Here is a 22,710-nt window from a genome sequence, read left to right on the forward strand (position 1 = left end):
ATGGCTCCGAGGTTGTGGATAGTGTTTATTTGTTTGGAAAATTCTTGTCGGCTCGCCTGACACTGACGTCTTCGGTTCACACCGTTCTTTCCTGGAGGGCATCACGGCTACCGATGTCTACTTCCCTATATGTTTCGGGGAAAACCCTAAGAAAAACTAGTCTGGGCAGCAGCGACCATTTTCCTTCTTCAAGGTGCTTGGTATTTGAAGATTCGACGAGAGGAGCGTGGTCGAACTTCTTCGGAGGACCCATGGGTTGCGAGTCACCTTCGCTTAGTCGATCCAGCTCTTCCTTTATTTTGTTTCTTCTTTTCTTTTGTGTTTTCTTTCTACCTCCCTAACATTGTCTTTCGTGTTGAGACTATGGTTGGTTGTACGTATGTATGTACGAAACTATACGATTTGTAGTGTGTTTCCAGAAAAATAAAAGACAAAACGCGTCTATTGCGACGGCGCTTGCGGCAGCTCCGAGAGCACCCCAACGAGGCCGGACCCGGACTCTGGGGCGCGTGCTCCGCACCTCTACCACGACGCCACTTGCCACTTTCTTATGTGTCGGCTCGGGCCACCGATTGACACCAATTTCTCGCTCACCCCCCTGTCACCCTCACAAATCACTTTCCCAGCACTCGCCTCGTCTCTCCCCCTCGTCCGGGCGTTCCACCCAGATTCACGCGCCCCGCCCCGCCCCGCCCCGCCACTTCCAACTCCTTTTCCGCGGCAAAGCCAGCGATCGCCGCCCGGCCGGCCAGCAGCCGGCAGCAGGCGGCGGAGCGATGGACGCCGCCGACCTCTCCATCATCCACCACATCGGCCTCGTGCTGCTCGCGCTCTGGGCCGCCGCCTCCCTCGGCTGCTGCCACTCCGTCCTCTTCATCCTCGCCTTCCTCTACCTATACATGGCAAGTACTGCATACTACTTCCATACTAGCTCTGCCATCTCCCGATAGATATTCGATCTCCTTCCCCGCAAGGCTGCTGCAACTGCCTACGCTCGACTTTGCACTCTCGCTCTGAAATTCCTCCTGCTACCTCTTTCCCCCGCTTCGACTTTTACCTCGAATTCGCCCGATGTAGCTGGCGCTGGCAGAGCTGGAGCAGCCACATGGTTCCCGCTGCGCTCCCTGATTCTATCTGTTCCGCTTGACTTGGTTTTCTCTACTTGAAATATTATTTTAATCTGGTCTGGTTCAGCGAAGCTGTTCTGACGAAAATTGACTTGATTGGGGTTTGGGCATGGCACAGATAATCCCCCCTCCCTGCACGTATCGCTTCGAATAAGTGACAGCCTGACAGACACAGTCCTTTACGTTCTCCCGAAGAAAGAAATTTCACAGGCACGAGGAGCAACCCACATTAACTATGTCTGTTTCGTTGCTTGGACATTTCCTGGGGATGCCGTGCTCAAGTCCAACTTCTGGAATAGAATTGCTTTATTATACATGCAATTTGATGGTTCTTTCTGTTATGATTGTGGGCACAATGCGACTTTGACTTTTTGTTTATTAAATACCTTTTTATTGATGTTGTATTAAGCATGTTACCTGAAACCATGGAGCTTATGTTGGCTTCAAGTGAAATACAAACACATTATTCGTAATGCACGGAAGATATGTATTCCGCACAAGCGAAGTTTGACAACTAACCCTTCACTCTGTCCATGTGTCCAAGCTACAACAAGATCATGTAGTGAGCTAGTGGACTTATCCTAATCAATACCAACAATCAATAGTTGCTTTGATTCTGTCTTTACTGCGCCCATTTCATGTTCCTATTTTACCACTCCTTTCATTTGAAACATGTTCTATATAATACTACCTCTGCCCATAGAAGGATGTCGCAAGTTTGTCAAAGTTTAGATGTATCTAGACACTTATTAGTGTATAGATACATCCAAATTTAGACAAATCTCCGACATCTTCTTATGGACGGAGGGAATATGATTTTTGTTACTAAAATCTAGCTTGAAAAGCACTATTGTTAACTTTCTAGATAGCAACTTACATATGCTTGCATAAACATTTCTAGATATCAGATAATCAGAACCAAATGAAATTACATGGATCTCTGGTTCCAAAACTAAAAAAATAAAATTATGCTTATTTCTATTACAGGTAAATGCCCGCTGTGCAATGAGAATGCAGAAGAGAATACAGCATGGGGAAATGAAATCTGCCTACCAACGAAGGGTGCGTACCTTTTTTGTAATCCTGATTGCTGTTTGTACTAAATCTTGCAAGGATGAACCTGATCGAGTGGGCTGGCGCACCATTGTTGATTTGTGGTCACACTAAGCTCGTGTTGTTCTGTATCAGATGCTTTCTGACGGAGAGTCTGTACGATGGTTAAATCATGCAATCAAAAAGATGTGGCCTATTTGTATGGAGAAGATTGTTTCGCAACTTTTGAAGCCCATCATACCGTGGTTCTTGGATAAGTTCAAACCTTGGACAGTTGTATGGTTTATATCTTTCTATATTGCCCTTTCTAGTTCATGATTTTATATTGCATCGCTTGTAACTTGAACTCCTACAACCCTTGCTTTCTTTTTTATATAGTTAGCCTCTAATTTCATTTTTAGTAGTTATTTCTCAGTAGCTCAATTCATGTAGTTGTTGTGCAGAGTAAAGCAAGTGTCCTGGAGCTTTACATGGGTAGGGATGCACCATTGTTTACCTCGATGAGAGTTCTACCTGAGTCATCAGATGATGACCATTTGGTGGGTATTACTATCTTTTGATCTGAATGTTTCCTATTTCTGCAATGGGTTATACATTAGTAATGATCTGTATGCCATCTGATTGATTGACTCAGGTTCTGGAGCTAGGCATGAACTTCCTATCTGCTGAAGATATGAGTGTTGTGCTTGCGATGCAGCTGCATAAGGGGGTGGGATTTGGCATGACCGCAAACATGCATTTGACTAGGATGCATGTCGAGGGAAAGGCAAGTCACCTTGTTAGTTTCATCATTCTGTCATTAGCTAAGTGGACTGGTAACTTGGTTCTGCAGATATTATGGGGAGAAAGTGTACAAGACTAAACAAATGCACATATAGCAGAATTCTTATGATAAAATAGAGACATTGGCTAAAACTTTATATTATGGTAACACAACATTGTTATTGTGCCTCTTGCTCAAAATTAGTTAAGGTTCTCTGTTATCCTTACTCAAAATAGTGACAATGCATAGACTCACTTCACTCAGTGGATGAAAGGAATGAGCATTTCTTACCTTAGTGGAGGCAACAGCTAACACTGTTTGGTGAACGGAGACAAACATTAATGTTGCTTCTTTAGATCCATTGCTAATATTCTTCTATATATCCTGGCTGTACAAGGGCCTACATGTATTCTTTTTCTTTTAGAAACAAAAACAAAGTGTACTGAAATATTTGTAAAACATACATAAAATCCTTCTTGATGATAAGCGAAAGACAGTGTTCAGTTTAAACCTTCAGTAAATCAGCATTCACTAGAGTCTAGATATACCAGGCAGTTTGTCCCCGTTCATATGGCATTACTTGGCCGTATAAGACTATGCTTAATTGTATGTTCATTATGCAGGTTTTACTTGGTGTGAAGTTTGTACGGAGTTGGCCATTTCTTGGCCGTATAAGACTATGCTTTGTGGAGCCTCCTTATTTTCAAATGACTGTAAAACCACTCGTTGGTCATGGACTTGATGTCACTGAATTTCCTGGAATTTCAGGATGGCTGGTTAGCTTCTAGCGTGTTGTACTTCTCCTTTTTAAAACCTTTTGGTATTTGACCATGCTTCTTAAGTGATCACTTGGCCTCATGTATTTTTTTGTCCAGGATAAGTTGATGGATACTGCATTTGGGCAGACATTGGTTGAGGTTAGATCACAACTATATTGTCTTCTCTTCTTCTCCAATTACTGTCTTGGGTTTACCTTTTATTATGATATTTTCATTGTTGGAGTAACTTTTCTTCTTCCAGCCCAATATGCTTGTTATCGATATGGAGAAGTTTATATCTACTCCTTCTGGTAAGAAGCAACCTTTCTTTTCTGTTTGTGCATCAGAAAACCTACTTTCTTCCTGCTGGTTTCAAAAATCTGTAACTATAGTTTCAAAAATTTGTTGCACTGAATGCTAGTATCAAGCAGTTCTGACAGGGTGGAGTCAATATGAATAACCTTTTTAGGTCATTTTCTTTATCTGAGTGTTCTGCCAAAACTAATATGATCATACTTCAGTACTTCTTTCCATTCCTTTTGGAAAGTTCTGCTTTGACTAACATCTCTGAGAAGAATGATTCTTCTCATTTTTATGCAGTTTGTGATGATAAATCTTAAATCCTGTTCCTTCTATTTATCTACTTTCTTTCCACTTATTTCTTACACACTGCAGAAAACAATTGGTTCGACATTGAGGAGAGGCCTCCTGTTGCGTATGTGAAACTTGAGATTTTGGAAGGAATTGACATGAAACCAGCTGATATAAATGGTGAGAATTACCAGCAGGCTGTGGCTGTGGCAATGTTTGCATTTCTCATCCTTTGTTTGATGCATTTTTCACTCATCTTTTGTTTAACGCATTTTTTATGTTCTATTATATAGGGCTCTCAGACCCTTATGTGAAAGGTCGTCTTGGCCCTTGTAAATTCCAAACACAAATACAGAAGAAAACATTATCCCCTAAATGGTTTGAGGAGTTCAAGATACCCATTACGTCATGGGAGGCATTAAATGAGCTTGTTATGGAAGTTTGTGACAAGGACCACCTTTATGATGACTCGCTTGGGTATGTTCTTTTCTCTGACCTCATATTTGTTAAATGACGCTTTGATCCGGAAATCTGTATGATAACTGTGTCTTGCATTTGAGACATGAATCGAATAGCGAATCCTCAGATTTTCCTGAAATTATATTTTCAATGAAAATGGTGTCACGATTCACTTGTGGTTTGTAAAAGATGACAATGGGGCATTTGTTTTATCTCGGCTTGAATGTTAGCACTTCTTGATGTTTCTTACTATCTATACTTCCCCTTAATTGAGAAACAAAAAATTGCTGATTCCAACTTGTTCACAGAGAATGTACCGTAGACATAAATGAGCTGAGAGGTGGACAAAGACATGACAAATGGATATCACTGAAGAATGTCAAGAAAGGAAGGATCCACGTGGCGATAACAGTTGAAGATATATCAGAGGTTGGTGATAACGTTCCCAACTTTTTGCCATATTTTTTCAAGTCCTTGTTGGTGTCACTTGACGAAGGTAGCACGTCAGTGATTATTAGCACTATACACTCTTCACCGGGAAATTATTTAGTAAATTATTGATGAGCTAGTTTAACTCGAGCCTTCTTTTTGTAATGGAAATGTGTGCATAGGTTGAAACTGTAGAATTTCATGCCTGAACTGTATGCCAATTTTTTTTGAAGGAGAAGGATGCAACAACAGGTTTGGAAGAATCAACAACGAATGCTGATGCCAAACTGCCAGTTTCAACCCCTGTTTATAGCAAGTCGGATGCTGCTAAACTGCCTGAAGAAAACGAAGTCATATTGGATGAAGTGGAGCACATCGACATCGATGGACAAGAACAAGCTGGAGGGGTATATGTACATCGCCCTGGCACTGGAGTGCCCAAGACATGGGAACCCCGTAAAGGACGAGCACGTGCTCCAGACACTGAGATCCAGCAGGAGGTTGACCCATCAAAGGAAGATCCTCCTACCCCAAAGAGTAGCGGACGTGGCGGTATGTTCAGTTTTCTCCGGAGGAGCTCGAAGAAGGAGAGCTTCCGCGGCCTTGATCCTAATATCCCTACAAGTCCAGGCCCTCAGAGTGCAACAGAGGTTGATCCGAACCTCCCTCGAACCCCGCGTCCCAACCTGAGGGAGCTTGGTGAGAAGCGGACGTCGATAAAGATTGTCGTCGGCGAAGGTGCAAACAAAGGAGACGCAGAAAGCTTGACTGAAGATATAGCGAAGGTGGTGGAGAAAAACGTGGGCGAGCCAGGCAGATCAGTGACAAGCACGTTGAGCAGGAAGATCTCCATGAAGAGACAGGAGGACAAGCTGTCGGATATACCAGGGCAGGCTGAAGCTCGTGGACCTGAGTTGGTGGCCAATGAAGGGCCTGTCACAATCGAGGGTAAGCCGATGGATGGCCGCCCTAAAACAGAAGTACAGGATATTGCAGTGGAAGCAGAAACTTCATAAATCACATTAGATGCAAGAAGCAAGGTCAGAAATTGTTATTGTTTCTGCTGCTGGTGGTAGTACGTAGATTTGCTATGCGTGTCTCGCATTGCTTGTTGTCCATAGGTGTGAAGAAGAATAATGATTTTAGAGGTGGTTGTAAAATGGGACAGAGCAGTGGGCTGTACTATGCATCATGGGTGATCATGTTGTAAGATTTTTTTTTTTTTTGACAGAAAAGTTGTAAAGATATACAGTACCCAACAATCTGTATGTACACATACGCCAGTATGTAAAAGATATATCATTGTTTGTTTGTGCAGTTTTCTCAAATACTATGGTGGAAAAGTTCTACGAAGTATGTTTTTCTGATGGAAATTTCAAAAAAAATGTAAACCTCTTACATGTAAAACTTCTAGCTCAAAAAAAAAGGACGAGACTCCCTTTGGCCCAAAAATACGCACAAGCTGAAAAGCCCGGCCTGTTTCACCCAGTAAATTGAGAGCACTTTTACCGGCCCATCGTGACCCTCGCACAGGCGTCCGCCTCCGCTCCTCCTCACTCCGCCACCAGAGTCGCCGTCCGGTGTTCTCCGGCGACTCGCCCCCGTGCAGGAAGCTCGCAGGCTCTCTGCGGCGGAGAGCAGCAGGAACGGGATGAGGGCTGTGGTGCAGCGCGTCCTCTCTGCCAGCGTCGAGGTGATTCCTTCCTCTTCAACTCGCCACATCTACTGTATCCTGCGCGGAATTACTGGAAGAGATGGGCGCTGATTGGTCTTTGCTGGGGGTCGCAGGTGGAAGGCCGTGTGGTGTCGGCGATCGGCCCGGGCGTCCTCGTCCTCGTCGGCGTCCACGAGGCTGACACCGACTCTGACGCCGATTACATGTATGAACTCACCTCTCCCTCCTAACTTATGATGTGTTGTAGTGATTGGTTATCGTATTGGTAGATTGAGTGATTACGTTGCATAATGGATTGGGAAATGACAATTGGTAGCTGACCAATAAATAGTGCTAGTGACATGTCAAAATTCTGCTTATATTAGTGTGGAAAATTCTGCTTATATTATGTGCATTTCAAGTAGTGCAAAAAAATTCACTTGCCATCTTTGCTTTTCTGATATTTTGCACCATCTATTCTATGAGAATTTGTATATACTGAGAATTTCAGTAAATATATCTTGCTGCCATGCTGTCAGTTTCCGTGCTAACACTTCCCTTCTGTAGCTGCCGGAAGGTCCTGAATATGAGGCTGTTTCCTAACGAGAAGACTGAAAAATCATGGGATCAGAGCGTAAGTCTAAGAATCATTTATCTATCATAGCAATTCAGCTTCGGGGGGATCATTCAGATGTGGATTATCGCCTGAATATCGTATTTGTTGTAAACACTTTTCCCAATTTGTGCAGGTTGTGCAGCGCAACTTCGAAGTTTTATTAGGTAATAGGTTTACAGCTTGCTATCTCTAGTTCTGAGTCTGTAACGGCATAAGCTTTAGTAATTGACTCTTTTGTTAACTACTCTTTTTCTAAGCTGTTATCAATGTTCAGTGAGTCAATTTACCTTATATGGAATCCTGAAGGGTAACAAGCCAGATTTCCATGTGGCTATGCCACCTGCAAAAGCAAAACCATTCTACGCTTCTTTGGTTGAGAAGTTCCAGAAGTCTTACAAAACTGATTTGGTCAAAGGTAAATGTGATATTGCTTCTTTTATTATTGCATCATGCATTTACAAAGTTGGCCGTCTTGAATGCTTGATCTTCGAATTCATGTTCTCATAAAAAAACTTGTGCCTCTGCCTTTATTGAGATTTTGCATGTTGTAAATGACCCGTGGATACTTTCCAATGTTTCTCATTGTTCCTGCACTGACAGTTCCCATATAAAGTACATAGTCAGTTTGCAACCAGTTATGTTGTAGTAATAAGTTGGCAACTTTTTGTTAATACTTCCCTTATGCCTTGCCATGAGTATATTATTTTTCAGACATTTCAATCTTCATGCCGCCTCTATTGTTCTTGCAATCAGTTCCATGTACATGTGAATGGTTTCTGAACTTGTTTCTAAAGTTGTCCTCTAACTCTTGACAGATGGCATTTTTGGAGCAATGATGAAGGTGCCTCCGAGTAATTTGCATGTTACAACTGATTTTACACTTTCCAGAATATGTGTTAATTTGAAACTTCTGCAGGTTTCTTTAGTAAATGATGGCCCTGTAACAATGCAAGTTGATTCACCATCATTGCAGACCTCTGCCCAGTCAAGGTGATTCTCCTATGTGTGCATACGATGCTAGATAGAATACCATGCTTGTGTGAATTTGGCTGATCTATGTATCTTTCTTTGTCTTGATTAGCAATGGTGGTGCTGGCGTGTGTTAGAGATGGTGAAGTATGTGTGGCTTTTCCTACAGTCCAGCTTTCTCCTTCACCTGAGTTGGTTCTGAAGAACATTCAAATTATATTGCTTCAGTGCAGAATTTCGAGTTGCTTTTTGAGTATGGAGCAGAAGCAAATCTCTTCATGTCCTGTTCCTATTAGAAGTTCCAAATATGACTTGTTTCTCCATCACATTTGAGCAACTTCAAAATATTGGATACAGTCATTGTAATATGAATCAATACCGAGCATGTCACTCATTCCCAATGACTCAATGTGGCTTGTTTTACCATTATTTGTCATCTCCTGTTTTACCATTGTTTGTCAACTCCAGTTTGAGCTAATGTAGAATTTGCATTTGTACTGGATATATTTTTGCCAGTCACAGTTGGCTGAGTAGATTTTATGAGCTACTGGAGTTTAGATGATCTTATGCATTTACTTTCAGAGATGGTAGGGTTATTCATCTGGGGAGCATACATCAAGGGCTCATTTGGAGCAAAGAAAAGTTGGATGATGCTGTAGGAATTTTATTTCCTACGACGAACATTGGAACAAAGTAATGTCTCAATAAATTTCCATATAGGAATCTCCTCTTTTATACACTTGAAACAATCAATATTTTATTTAACATCCTGGAATTTTTTCCTTTGAGAAGCTAAGACAATTTCAATCGTCTCTGGAATGTATTCTCTTCTGATCTCTAGCTACCAGTCATACAAAGCTGAGTTTTATACACTTTGGACTTTGTGTATCCTGCTCAAGCAGAAGAAAAGCAAGAAAAAAGAGCAATATGAAACCCATCTCCTTCTTATTCCAAAACCGATACTTAGGGCTTGTTTGGAACGCGTGAATTCCATGGGAAACAACCAGCAGTTGAGTTTCTGCAGGCATCCTAGAGTTTGTGGCCTTCGTCTTCTCTCTTAAATCTTTAACCCACTGCTAGCTCTGCTCTGCGTCACCTGCAGTCGCAAAACACAAGGAAGAGAAGCCCATATATCCTCCATGCAAACCTCCACCTCAACTGAAGGAATGAGAGCATCCTCATCTTACCTCGCGCTGCTCTTCTCCCTGGACTCCACCTGACCAGCTGCGCCCGGCCTCGGCGCGCCGGCGCCGTTTGCTCCGTTCGACGCGGCGTGGTAGCGATCACCCTGCGCGTATCCGGTCATCGTCGTCTGCGCTACTGGAGCTGACGCGTGAGGCCGCACGGACATCGTCCCGTTGCCATTGGCGCCACGGACGGCACCGGCATTGCCGTTGTAGAAGCCGACGCCGGTAGTGTTGGCGCCGTGCAGCACGCTGCCGGGAGGCCGTGCGCCGTTGTAAGCCGAGACTAGCAGCATTTGTTGTTGCTGCTGCTGTTGCAGGGCGCCGGCGCAGCAGCCCGCGCACTGGTCTGCCCGGCGCCGGAGCGCGGCGTTCTCGGCGCGGAGCACGGCGTTCTCGCGGCGGAGGCAGGAGACCTCGCGGTAGCACCCCTCGGAGGGGTCGCGCTCCCGCCACCGCGCCTCCCACGTCAGCGTCTCGGCGGCGCGGCGGCGGGCCGCCTCGGTGGCGTTGGCCTTGATGAGCTTGGTGAGGTTGGCAACCCCGAAGACGAGGTGCAGCGCGCGGAAGTCGTTCATCCTGTTGGCCGGGAAGTAGGCGGCCAGCTCGCAGTTGGGCTCGCACTTGCGCCGCTGGTGCTTGCACACCGCGCACGCTCCGCCGCCGCCAACGCCCACGCCGCCGTTGCCGTTCACGCCGCCGGTCATGTCGGTCGGCACGGTGCGCAGAGCAGAGAGGATAGATGGATGCGCACGTACACGTATATATGCCGCTCGAGTAAAGACAGTAAGGTGGAAGTAGGGTTTACGGTTTTCTAGGTTGCTCACAGGAAGATTTCACCGAAGAAACAGGGGCGTGGAAACTTCTAATACATTGTACAAACATACAACATGCAAAGCTATATAGTATATAATCAGTACAAGTACTACAAGGGCAAGCTGTTTCATTTCACTAATCATGCACATTATGTCATGTGACGCATGCATGCTGCATCTCATGTACCGCGTGTATTTGTTTTCTATGCAGTAGAGAAAAAAAAAATGCATCTTTGATTCCACGCAACAATGCAAGATGAGAATTGTGTGATTCACTAAAGCATTGGCATCTTATACCTGAACAGACAATGGATACGTCGTAGGGAATGTCTTATTCAGAAAACAAAGATGCCAGGTTCTTCACTTGTATAGCAGAATACTCTGATAGTCGTTTACTAATTCACAGTTCACAGACGTGTTCACCAAAAAAATGAATCAGGTGAACGCATTTAATTGTGATTTAATATCAAACTCTCACAAGTCACAATGGATGACCAGACAGTGTTGAGGAGAAAATTCAGATCATAGTCTGTCAGAGCCCACAACATATAATCAAACATTTAGACTTGCCTACCTGATGTGCTAGCGGAGCCGAAGGCCCAAAAGTAAGAATACACTCATCTTTACATCTCTTTCTGTGATTACTTCTTGGTACAAGAAGTAACCGGGCCTTTTCCTTACACAGTTACACTGTATTATTTCGTGATGTCTAATGGATCGACCACCATAAAATTTGATCCATTCACCAAAAGAATGGGTGCTGCAATAAAATCATAGAAGTGTGGCAGAAGAATTAGGAAACCAGTTAGCTAATTTCAAGTTGTTGTGTGCATAACCTAGACAACACAACATCCTTGTTTTCGTGATCAAACTTGCATCCATAAATCAAGCAGGTGTTGCTGCCTTGCCACCATCCGATCGACTGACACCTTTGAAGTTCAATATTCCAGAAAGGCCCCGTCCTCTGGCGAGGCGCTCAAGTTCATCCAGCTTCCGTTTAAGATCTTCTAAATCTTTAGCTAAACTATCTTCCCTTTGTTTCAATTCCTGGAGATCAATTAAAAACATTCAGCTAAATTTATTATAAACTGGGAAGGAAAACAAATACACCCCCTTTGTGTTCCAGAACCTATCTAATACAGTTAAACTGACATGAAGGATTATCCTAATAAACAGATCTACTCCCTCTGATCCATAATAAGTGTCATGAGTTTAGTTCACATTTGGACAAATGTGAACTAAAACCACGAAACTTGTTATGGATCAGAGGGAGTACTAATTATCCAAAATGATTATTATTCTCTTAAAACATATTTCTAACTTGAAAAATATGAGAGACAAAATATGTAAATCCCATTCTTAAAAAGCATAATTATAATTATTAACGTGCTCAGTTTTGCTCAGCTTCAGCAACACAGGATATTTGGATTATCTTAACAATGTTCAGCTTGTAATATTCCACCCACTACAAATATATTCGTGAACAATGCAAATGTTAGAAGCCTGAGAAATTTTGTCTCATGGAGGAAAAAAGCTGAGTATTTCTGTGTTGTAGATATTAACACATTTTTCTATCGACTTGGTCAAGCTTAAAGAAGTTTAACTTAGGATAAAGCTAGATCTTCAATTAATCTGGAACAGATGGAGTATGTATACAGTTTGCCATATTAAAGTTTCTAGGCCAGGCTGCTTCTCTACTCTATCCTGTTGCAACTTCACTTGGAGCACAGCATTCTCTATAGTTATAACCATGCACTATTCAGTTGGAAATGGAATGAATGCCCTGTGGTCCTCATTAGTACTTTAGTACGAGTATGTTTATTGGGTTAATACCTACCCTCCTACTCCTAGGTCAAGAAAATTCTCTCCCAACATACAAAGTGTTAACGAAAAAGAAGTATTTACATACTATTGCACGATTGCGAAAAGGAGGCATTTAAAATGGGTGGCCATGTGGTTGCATAAAAATATAAAATTCTCTGCTTTATTCCTATAGTTCCTACATGTCTACTCCATATGCAAACTTTTGACATAAACCAGGACAATGTGCTCATAGTAACAAAACACGTACAAACTCTCCCCTGATATAATACATTAGGAATGGATCATATGATCAATTCGCAGTGTCAAACTAAATTTGGGTGTTTGAACGATGAGGTTTGTTTGATTTAAGACATTGGAGATGCCATAATATATCTGAATGTATCAAGTTGTGCAGTTAATGAACTTTCTAACACAAAGTTGGCAAGGGCAAGAGATTTCTGTGAAGAATTTAAGTAAAGATTTTCTGTTTCTATGTCTAAACAATGCAGACGTGTAGATACCATTTCTGGTGTCGAGTGTTTTCAAAAGAAAATTTTGGGGTTTGTTTGATTTAAGACACTGAAGATGCCCTAATATATCTGAATGTATCAAGTTATGCAGTTAATGAACTTTCTAACACAAAGTTAGCAAGGGCAAGAGATTCATGTGAAGAATTCAAGTACAAACTTTCGGTTTCTATGTCTAAACAATACAGACTCGTAGATACCATTTCCTGGTGTCAAGTGCTTTTCAAAAGAAAAATTAATATTTATAGGATTGGATAGCCAACATATACATGGACATGTTGGCATAATATATTTTGGGGTTTGTTTGATTTAAGACACTGAAGATGCCCTAATATATCTGAATGTATCAAGTTATGCAGTTAATGAACTTTCTAACACAAAGTTGGCAAGGGCAAGAGATTTCTGTGAAGAATTTAAGTTAAGATTTACAGTTTCTATGTCTGAACAATACTTGTGGATACTATTTCCTGATGTCAAGTGCTTTTCAAAAGAAAATTTAATCGTTAGAGGATTGGATAGCCGACATATACATGGACATGTGTTGGCATAATACAATCATCTGATTTCAGGAAGCAAAGGAAAATATTGGAAAGTACGACAATCTAGAGAGCAATGGCATCAAGTGATGAAATTATGCAGTGCTACCTCAAGTTCCTGTTTGCGAGCTTCCTCCTTTCTAGCCTCTGACCTAGCACTTCTTTGCACCTCGAAAATCAAAGCAGCGACAGCAACCTACAGCCAAAAACATAATGCTATTATTCCGTGAATTTCAATTGATTTTACTTTCACGGAACATGGCAGGGTACATATAGTTAACCTACGGTTTAGATTTTACCGAAAAGATGAAGCCTTCTCCGATGAGATCTGTGGCAGCTTGTACTGCCTTCTGCTCATCTAAAGGTCTGATCTCCACATTTGTTGCATGGCCGTAAATGCGCCTTTGTATCCTTGTGGTGATACGATGGTTCATCTGCAATATTTGTTAGAGGATTATCAGTTCACTTTGTTTGGACAGCTAAAAGAGAAGAAAAGGATCTGCCTATCAAGCGGCCACGTGGAAATAGATATGAGGGCCTAGAGTGTAACTAGCTCCAGATCATTTGCTCTAACAATCAAGGAACATCCATTTGTTGACAGCTACCAAAACACATCATCCTAAGGCAGATAATCTCAAATAGAGGTTCGCACTCACATTTTTTATAATTCATTCAAACAATATCTGACATGACTTATCCTCTAAGTCGGCTGGGCAGTCATCAAACTTATCATAAAGCAATCTCCATCTTAACGGAAATAAAGCACTAATTAGTTCCAATGAAATTCTGAATGAACTAGTCAAGTGAGCCTGATCCATCTTTAGGAAATAAGCACTAATCAGTTCCATGAAATTCTGATGACTAATCAAGTGAGCCTGATCCATATATACGTACAGCCAAGTTTCTCCCTGACCCTAACAGAGCTGTGCTTTCCTAAGGTTTAACTCACAAAACACACATTGGCATGGAACTAGCAGGCAGTTAACAACCCAACTAGTCCATCACCGTTTTTTCTAATCTCCGACAAGCCAGGGCGAGTTAATCACTGCACAATGCTTGCCCCCAGATGGGTACTGCACTAAAGCGTATTTTTTTTCAGGCCGTAGAAGAACTACAGAGTGCCGATTCATTCGATTCCAAACCGTTAAGCCCAAGAACCCTAATCAGATCAGATCCCCTACCCGCTGAACAGTTATTAGGGGTTATTCCGGCCGCTTTCCTTCCCAACAGCTTGGCCCTGCGGCGCCCTTGCCCTGGAAAGGAGATGGCAGAAAGCGAACCTGGGCGATGCTGATGATGAAGTCGCGGAACTTGGGGTGGACGGCGGCCTGGCTCTTGAGGCGGCTGGCGATGGGCTTGGACAGCGTCCGCAGCAGCAGAGTCCCCAGCTTCGCCACCGGCAGCGCCATTGTCCGCGGCCTCCTCCTCCTCCGCCTCCGCTCTCCCTCCTCCTCGAATGGTGGGCGGGGGCGATCGATGGGACGGGACGGGAGGGGAGAGTTGGTCCCGGATGGGATTCGATTCGGTTCGATGGAGGAACACAACACAACCCCTGTGAAACGGAACGGAACGGAACGGGAGTGGACTTTGCTGAATGGATTTTCACGTTTCGACCAACCGGCCCCTTTAAAATGTGTCGTAGTTCAAAGTCGTGTTCCTTGTCAAACAAGCCTACACAACATCCGATAAAATTAATGGAATTCGGTTGAAACAATGCCGTAGTATTTTATTGGCTGGTGATACATGAAGTTTCCAAGTCTACTTGATGCCGTGCATAGTTTCTCCGTGTGGAACATTCTCAATGGAGTCTAAGAGCATCTCTACCAGAGTCCGTAAAAGGCCCAAAACAGAAAAATAACCGCCGTTTTACGGGTTCGGGACGAAAAACGGCGCCGATCAGTGACCGAAAACGGTCCGAAACCGAAAGTCGATTTGCACAAAAATAACCCAAAAGTGAAAGAAAAGCACAGACTGACCCTCCGGCGAAACTATTTCACCCATCTAACCCTTTTGTGTGGCGCCCCACACATCGGCGCCACACATGCCAGTGTGGCGCCCCTCCTGCCGGCGCCACACACCCAGCCGACGTGGCGCCCTCGACGCTGAGCTGGTGCGCCCATCCGACGTGGCAGCATGTGTGGCGCCCCCTTACAATTGCCCAAAACATAATGTGAGACAATTCGTCTGGGACTTAGCCGTTTTGTGAGCCTCTACGTGTGGCGCCGATGCCACGGGCGCTACAGTAGCATGTGTGGCGCCGATGCCACGGGCGCCACACATCCACTTAAGTGTGGTGCCCGCGCCCGCCCCAGCCCGACCAGACCTCATCTTCTCTTCTTTCTTCTCTGCTCCCACGAAACCGCCGCCGCCGCCCGCCTCCTCGCCCCCCCCCCCACCAAATCGACCAAGGAATCGTCAGATCTATCCGGCCAACTCCTTCCTCCTCCATTCCTCAAGGTATTCCCCTTCGATTCCCTCCGATTCATCCACTAGTATTGGTGGATTTGGTAGATTTGGGTATGAACCCTAGACATGGAAATTTATGTTGGTGGATTTGGATATGAACCATTGATATGGAAATCAATGTTGGTGGAATCTACATTTTAGTATATGTGTTTGAACCAAAGATTTGTTGGAACCCTAGATATGAAATTTTACATGTATGTGTTGAAATCCTATGTATGTATGTGTTGAAATGTCTAATATTTGCCTAGCAAATGCATTCAAATTTGTTACATATGCCTAGCAAATGCCTATTCAAATTTGTTGCATTCAAATGTGTGTATGTATGGGTGATTCGAAAGTTAGATATATTGTCTTACATATGTATGTATGTGGTGAAAGGCAAAATTGGAGCTTAGCAAATGCATTCTATTGTCTTACATATGTCTATTATGTGCCTAGGAATGGTATGTCTTACGAAATTCATATGTGTGATGTATTTGGATATGAACTCTCATGTATGTGTGATGTATAGGTGATTCGAAAGTTAGATATATTCTCATGTATGTGTTGCTCATTTTTGTTAGTGGAATGACTCATAACATGGTTGTGTAAACATGTAGGATGGTGTGGCTTCCGGATGAAGAGTACGACAGGGAGCACCGGGCTGTTCATATGACGGAGAGGGGAACGGATCTTCACCCTTTGAAGATTCGTTACCATGGCACAGTGGATATACCGTATGACGAGAGGTACACGGAGTTCATCCAGCCTACCGGTCTTATGCCGTTCATATCCCTTGTAAGCCGTGGGGGGCCGAACATGAACCCCTCTGCACTCACCGCCCTTGTCGACCGGTGGAGGCCGGAGACTCACACTTTCCACTTGAGGGCTGGCGAGATGGCCCCTACTCTCCAAGATGTTTCCATGATCCTTGGACTACCTATTCAGGGCGAGCCACTGTGTATGAACACATCTTCTGATGGGTGGCGCGGACAGATGGAGGACCTTATTGGCAGGGCTCCTCCGCCGCCAGCAAATCCAAAGGAGAGAGTTCCCGCCGGCGCGTCTTTCTCTTGGATCAGGACTAACTTTGCACAATGCCCGGAAGGGGCCGACGAGGACACTCGGAGGACGTACGCCCGCGTGTACTTATGGTACATGATTTCGAGGACTCTCTTTCCTGACAGTGGGGGAAAGCTGGCCCATTGGTGTTGGCTGAAGGCGCTTACTGTGTTGGACAACCGGTGGAGTTGGGGAACAACGACACTTGCCTACCTCTACCGGCAGGTGATGACTTGTTCTATGTACTATTTTCCTATAGTAGTGTGCTAGACAAAGTAGTAACCAAATGTCTTATGTACGCAGCTTGGACGAAGCTTGTCGCAGGACCGGGAGCAGGACCGGGAGCGGCGGTATTGGTGGATGCTTGCTCCTACTTTCCGTATGGAGCTGGGACCGCATATCGGTTGGGCGGCCTAGGGTACTCAACGAGAGGCCATGGCCTCATCACCATGAGAACCCTGATCGGGAGCCCACTTGGGCATACCTTTGGGACAATGTCTCGGAGATGACAAGCGATCCAATGGTCATGTACAGGCAGTACACTGCGGAGTTGGACACTCTTACCGCTGAGCAGGTAACCGATCACTCTCTTGCAATCCTAGTTTTCATTGATTCTACTGGCATGTTCTAAATTCTGAAATATTTGTATGGTGCAGGTGGAATGGGAGCCATATGGTACCTACTACCGTATTGGCGCGGGGATGGCTGACCTCAACCGCAAGTGCACGGAGGAGGCGCTGTTCCGGCGGATGCGCTGCCCACTCATATGCATGTGGCTTGTTGAACACCACCAGCCGCACAGAGTGATGAGACAGCTTTGGGCTGTATCGGGAGTGCCCACCTCGGTGGCAAGACACGGACAAGGCGCTTCATAGGTAAACTTCCGGAATCATGCGACGGAAGATTCCTGATAGAAGACGTAGAATCTAACTTCTTGATTCTTGCAGGCTTGATAGGCAGCGCGAGAGGAAGATCACAAATTGGCCAGTCCACCATAGCGGCCACATCGCAGACGTTCCAACACCGTTTGGAAGCGACACGGACCGCCGGCCCTCTGGAGATTGTGCCTCACGACTTGGCCGCTTTCAACAACTACCTCCAATGGTTCCATGAAAACACGCGTATCGAGTTAGTGAAGCGCGCGTATGCTGACTACATCTTGGACGACCCCATCGAGTTCGATGAGGTTGCGCAAAGCCATCACGACACCTATGCTCGCAGAGGGAGATCGACTTCTATTGCTTCCGAGCTGAACTTCGTGGTAATGGATTCTCTCACTAAATAGTACATCATCTAGATTGCCATGTGCTCGCTTAAATTGTGTATGCTATGTTTGTCACAGCGGTCGGAGATCCAAAAACAGCTGACGAGTGCGAGATTATATGGGACCAGAGCGGGAGAGAAGAAAAGCCTGTCGGACCGTTGCGGCATTTCATTAAGGTATGATCACCAACTTTGAATGTACGCTATTATGTTCTGGTGGCTTTGTAACCGTGAGTTCCATGACGCTGAACACTGCACGAAAGATGCGGCGGTTAGCGAACTTGCTAGGTTGCCGCGAAGGCGAAATCCCTACGTCCTCCTCTTCTGAAGAACCGCAGGTATGGACTATTTTGTTGCTGTCAAACATGTTCTTACTAATTTCAACTTTTGTAATCTCATGTGTTCATGTTTGTGAAGATTCCTCCCGACGACGACTTGATTCTCGAGTCAAAGCATACCTCCAAGCAAGCCCCACGGTCAGCTTACCGACTTGAAGCCAAGGGGCAATGCTCCAAAACGGTACACTCCGGAAGATTATGTCAACCGAGGAAAGAAGGTTGTCATTGAGGAGGATGAGGGGCCAGTGCGGAGATCATCTTTGTCGAGGATGAGGAACGACGAGCCGTTCTCTGCAGATGAGGAGGAGCAGGAGGAGCAGGAGGAGCAGCAGGAGCAGCAGCAACAAGAGCCACGGCAGCGGACGAAGAGGATGGCCGTTCGGAAGCAGCCAGTGAGGACGACACGTCGAGGACGACACTAGGATGTGCTCCGTGTTGTTGTGAACTATATCTTCATAAGTATCGAATTGTGAACCCTATGTCATTTCGAACAATGTTTGTAATGCTACTTGTTGTTTGAATTTAGTTGCTACGATGTAGACTACATCTTCTGAGATTGCTACTTGTTGTGTATGTTCTGAGATTGGTACTTGCTGTGTACAATGAAAACTGTTGGAGTTTGGTAGGATTTTTCAGGTTTCTAACACAAGTCAGTGTGTGGCGCCCTTCACAGTGGCGCCACACTGCACTGTGTGGCGCCCACGGCATCGGCGCCACACATGCCAACCTATATCAACTATTGGGTCGAAAACATCCAGGGGCTCCGGACGATAAGTCCTTAGCCGTTTTGGCGATGCTCTTTGTGTGGCGCCCGTGGCATCGGCGCCACACATGCTACTGTGGCGCCCGTTGCATCGGCGCCACACAGAGGCTCGCAAAACGGCTAAGTCCCAGACGAATTGTCTCACAGTATGTTTTGGGCAATTGTAAGGGCATGTGTGGCGCCGATGGGAGGGGCGCCACACATGCTGCCACGTCGGATGGGCGCACCAGCTGAGCGTCGAGGGCGCCACATCGGCTGGGTGTGTGGCGCCGACAGGAGGGGCGCCACACTGGCATCTGTGGCGCCGATGTGTGGGGCGCCACACAAAAGGGTTAGATGGGTGAAATAGTTTCGCCGGAAGGTCAGTCTGTGATTTTCTTTCACTTTTGGGTTATTTTTGTGCAAATCGCCAAACCGAAAATATTTTTTCAGGCTGCATTCGGTTCGCTCCGTCGGCCTGTATTTGTAGGGGCTGACGGAGCGAACCGAACGCAGCACGAACACAATCTCTAATTTGCGCGCGAGGGAACCTTCAGCTCGTCCCAACCGCCGCCGCCCCAGCCGATCTGTGCGCCGTCGCATCCTCTGCGCCGCCAACCCCCGATTTGTCCCCGATGAGTCTCGAATCGACCCCGCCGGCCGCCGTTGATACCCCGCCGGCCACCGTTGCTACCCCGCCGGCCGCCGTTGCTACCCTGCCGGCGCCGGCACCGTCTCCCGTGGTCGCCGCCTCTTCCGCCGCTCCACCAACAATCCCGGCCACCGCTCCGAGCCCTGTGACCCCCGCGGTCTCGTCGACGACTGCGGCGAAGAGGCGGCGCGCGGGAACGCATCTGCTCCCTCAAGCCGATGCAGGGGCGGTCCCCGGTGGTGGGTCGGCGGTGAAGCCGAAGGCCGTCCGTGCGAGACCGAAGAGTTCAAGTCCGAAAAGGACCAAAGTGAAGGCGGCGACTGGCCGTGGCCCCGCGCCTCCCTGCCCATCTCCGCCTACGCCGCCGCAGCCACCTCCGGAAGCCACCGCGGCCGCCGCCCATCCCGTCAATCGGCAACTGCTGCTGCCGATGTGCCTCGAGGAGGTGGTGCCGATGTGACTCCAGGAGGTACTGCCGATGGTGCTGATGGCGGTATTGCCTATGTTTGATGCCGGCGGTTTAGATCTGATGGTGAACTATGAACTGTGTCATTTCGTTGTGTCATTTGATGTCTGCACTATGAACTATGCATGATTTGTTTGTGTTTTAAACGTTCAACTTTGATCGATCATATGCAAATCAATTTCATAAACCTTGTTTTTACGGGTTCGGAAGCCCCAAGCGCAGAACAGAGCCCGTAAACCCAAACTGAAAAATAGAATATTCTGTTATTCGGTTTTCGTTACCGGGCTCTGTTCTGCGCCTGCCATTTTCCGGCCCGTAAACACGAGTTCGGTGCCGAACTCGTGTTTTTCAGTTCCACTTTTTACGGGCTCTGTTTGAGATGCTCTTGAAAGGACACGGATGTCGCCTAGAGGAGGGGGGGGGGTGAATAGGCGATTTAAAACTTTTACGAGATGGGCTTAACAAATGCGGAATAAAACTAGCGTTTACTTTATCAAGCCCAAAGCCTATATACTATGGTTCACCTATGTGCACCAACAACTTATTCTAAGCAAGAGTTCACCTATGTGCACCAACAACTTATGCTAAGCAATACAAGCAAGTATGTGATAGCAAGATATATATAACTTCAAGCACGATGGCTATCACAAGGTAAAGTGCATAAGTAAAGAGCTCGGGTATAGAGATAACCGAGGCACGCGGGAGACGATGATTTATCCCGGAGTTCACACTCTTGCGAGTGCTAATCTCCGGTGGAGAGGTGCGGTTGCTTAGTGCTCCCGAACGCCACAAGAGGCTCACCTTGAGGTGTGGTTGCTCGATGCACACCAACGCCACAAAGGCCTCACCCCAAGATGCGGTACTCACACCACACACCGAACGCCACGAAGGCGCCTCACCTAGATCTCCGGTGACCCTCGCCACAAAGGCCTAGGTCACGGTTCCACTAAGGGATTTCCTTCGAGGCGGAAACCGGGCCTTACACAAAGATTGGGGCACACATCCACAACTTAATTGGAGGCTCCCAACAAATCGCCACAAAGGCCTAGAATCCGTCTAGGGTTCCAAGAACCCAAGAGTAACAACCTTCTTGCTTTCACCTCCACGAATCACCGTGGAGAACTCAAACCGATGCACCAAATGCAATGGCAAGAACACCACAAAGATGCTCAAGTCCTTCTCTCTCAAATTCCAACAAAGCTACAAAAGCTATTGGGGGAATAAGAGAGGAAGAACAAAGAGGAGAACACAAAATTCTCCAAGATCTAGATCCCAAAGATTCACTCACAAAGAGATGATTTGGTTTGGTCAAAGTGTGGATCTAGATCTCCTCTCTCTTTTCCCTCAAAATGGGGCAAGAATCATGGAGGGATAGAGAGATAGGGCAAGCTTCTCAAGAACAACAATGGAGGAGTGAGAGAGTGGAAGAAGCAACAACCCAAGGAGGAAGAAGGGGGTATTTATACCCCCCAAGAAAATCGAGCCGTTGCAGACTTTCGAGGGCCGGATAATCCGGCCTAAGTTGGGGCCGGATAATCCGCCCCCCGGATAATCCGGCCTCAGGGACAAAACCTGGTCAAAATCCGGCCAAAAGTCCGGCCCCTATACTGAGCAGCAATTCCCCAGGTCCTTAGCCGATTTCGAGGGGGCCGGATATTTCCGAAATATCCGGCCCGGATAATCCGGCCCGGATATTTCCGAAATATCCGGCCCAAGTAAACTGCAGAAACACCAAAACTAAAACGGGCATAACTTTAGCATCCGGACTCCGATTTTGATGATCTTGGGCTTGTTTTGAAGCTAGGAACAAGCTCTACAATATCATGCAGGAAACCATCATAGTCCAACAAGGGAGGATAGAAACAAATGATGAAAGGTTTGACCTATCTAAAAAAGACATACCGGTAAAACCTCCAATCTCGAAAATGCAACAAGTTGCCCGTGCAAAAACCATTCTTGATGAACTAGAGCTTGTCATGAGAATAAGCACAAGCTCTAAATCATCACATGGATAAGATCCAAATGACAACCAAGAAAGATGATGAACCAAACTCGAAAACGCAACAAGTGATCTATGCGAAATCCGTTTTCGATGAACTAGAGCTTGTCATGAGAATAAGCACAAGCTCTAAAACATCACATGGATAAGGTCCAAATAACAACCAAGAAAGATGATGCAAGGATGCAAAGGTTTGAGCTCTCTCCGAACGATACGATCGAGTTACTCACTCGAGAGCCCTCTTGATAGTACGGCAACTAAACTATAAACCGGTCTCCAACAACACTATGAGACCGGTGAGAAAGAAACCCTATCAAGAGCAAACCTTATACTTGCGCATTCCACTTGAGCTTGATGACGACGATCTTGACCTCAACAAGATGGAGAGCCTTTCTTGCTTGTGCTTGCTTGACGAAGTCTTGTAGATTGCTCCCCCATAAACCACCATGGGAGAGCTTC

The 22,710-nt window shown here is 45.6% G+C and overlaps 4 protein-coding genes across 4 annotated transcripts; 2 read left to right on the plus strand and 2 right to left on the minus strand.

Annotated features, from left to right (window-relative positions):
- The first annotated feature begins 740 nt into the window (after window positions 1-740).
- On the plus strand, window positions 741-6,497 carry LOC124659083 (C2 domain-containing protein At1g53590-like). Its single transcript, XM_047197034.1, has 12 exons — window positions 741-902; window positions 2,115-2,189; window positions 2,316-2,456; window positions 2,624-2,719; window positions 2,815-2,946; window positions 3,567-3,719; window positions 3,819-3,860; window positions 3,964-4,012; window positions 4,377-4,472; window positions 4,586-4,769; window positions 5,060-5,180; window positions 5,414-6,497. The coding sequence occupies exons 1-12, from the start codon at window positions 777-779 to the stop codon at window positions 6,194-6,196; spliced, it is 1,998 nt and encodes a 665-aa protein (XP_047052990.1). The 5' UTR covers window positions 741-776; the 3' UTR covers window positions 6,197-6,497.
- A 250-nt stretch (window positions 6,498-6,747) lies between these two features.
- LOC124665806 (D-aminoacyl-tRNA deacylase) lies at window positions 6,748-8,848 on the plus strand. The gene is made up of 8 exons (XM_047203180.1): window positions 6,748-6,873; window positions 6,969-7,060; window positions 7,402-7,468; window positions 7,584-7,614; window positions 7,725-7,865; window positions 8,266-8,291; window positions 8,367-8,440; window positions 8,532-8,848. Exons 1-8 carry the CDS (start codon window positions 6,832-6,834, stop codon window positions 8,554-8,556), a joined length of 498 nt encoding a protein of 165 aa, XP_047059136.1. The 5' UTR covers window positions 6,748-6,831; the 3' UTR covers window positions 8,557-8,848.
- A 663-nt stretch (window positions 8,849-9,511) lies between these two features.
- Window positions 9,512-10,310, minus strand: LOC124663840 (LOB domain-containing protein 7-like). Its single transcript, XM_047201493.1, has 2 exons — window positions 9,607-10,310; window positions 9,512-9,515 (listed from the first exon to the last, which is right to left on the minus strand). Exons 1-2 carry the CDS (start codon window positions 10,308-10,310, stop codon window positions 9,512-9,514), a joined length of 708 nt encoding a protein of 235 aa, XP_047057449.1.
- A 595-nt stretch (window positions 10,311-10,905) lies between these two features.
- Window positions 10,906-14,868, minus strand: LOC124665807 (OPA3-like protein). Its single transcript, XM_047203181.1, has 4 exons — window positions 14,565-14,868; window positions 13,584-13,718; window positions 13,394-13,480; window positions 10,906-11,465 (listed from the first exon to the last, which is right to left on the minus strand). The coding sequence occupies exons 1-4, from the start codon at window positions 14,691-14,693 to the stop codon at window positions 11,304-11,306; spliced, it is 513 nt and encodes a 170-aa protein (XP_047059137.1). The 5' UTR covers window positions 14,694-14,868; the 3' UTR covers window positions 10,906-11,303.
- Between the last annotated feature and the right edge of the window lie 7,842 nt (window positions 14,869-22,710).

The sequence above is a fragment of the Lolium rigidum genome, chromosome 6 (assembly GCF_022539505.1).
Source record: "Lolium rigidum isolate FL_2022 chromosome 6, APGP_CSIRO_Lrig_0.1, whole genome shotgun sequence".
NCBI classification, from domain to species: domain Eukaryota; kingdom Viridiplantae; phylum Streptophyta; class Magnoliopsida; order Poales; family Poaceae; genus Lolium; species Lolium rigidum.

Excerpts from the sequence above, each read along its gene's own strand:
- LOC124659083 (XM_047197034.1), top strand. The coding sequence starts at position 777 with ATGGACGCCGCCGACCTCTCCATCATCCACCACATCGGCCTCGTGCTG. Across the intron at positions 2,457-2,623 it reads AGTTCAAACCTTGGACAGTT|AGTAAAGCAAGTGTCCTGGA; the intron begins GTATGGTTTATA and ends GTTGTTGTGCAG. Across the intron at positions 3,720-3,818 it reads CTGGAATTTCAGGATGGCTG|GATAAGTTGATGGATACTGC; the intron begins GTTAGCTTCTAG and ends TTTTTTGTCCAG.
- LOC124663840 (XM_047201493.1), bottom strand. The coding sequence starts at position 10,310 with ATGACCGGCGGCGTGAACGGCAACGGCGGCGTGGGCGTTGGCGGCGGC.
- LOC124665807 (XM_047203181.1), bottom strand. The coding sequence starts at position 14,693 with ATGGCGCTGCCGGTGGCGAAGCTGGGGACTCTGCTGCTGCGGACGCTG. Across the intron at positions 13,481-13,583 it reads GAGAAGGCTTCATCTTTTCG|GTTGCTGTCGCTGCTTTGAT; the intron begins GTAAAATCTAAA and ends TTTTGGCTGTAG. Across the intron at positions 11,466-13,393 it reads CTCGCAAACAGGAACTTGAG|GAATTGAAACAAAGGGAAGA; the intron begins GTAGCACTGCAT and ends ATTGATCTCCAG.
- LOC124665806 (XM_047203180.1), top strand. The coding sequence starts at position 6,832 with ATGAGGGCTGTGGTGCAGCGCGTCCTCTCTGCCAGCGTCGAG. Across the intron at positions 7,615-7,724 it reads CAACTTCGAAGTTTTATTAG|TGAGTCAATTTACCTTATAT; the intron begins GTAATAGGTTTA and ends ATCAATGTTCAG. Across the intron at positions 8,292-8,366 it reads TTTTTGGAGCAATGATGAAG|GTTTCTTTAGTAAATGATGG; the intron begins GTGCCTCCGAGT and ends AAACTTCTGCAG.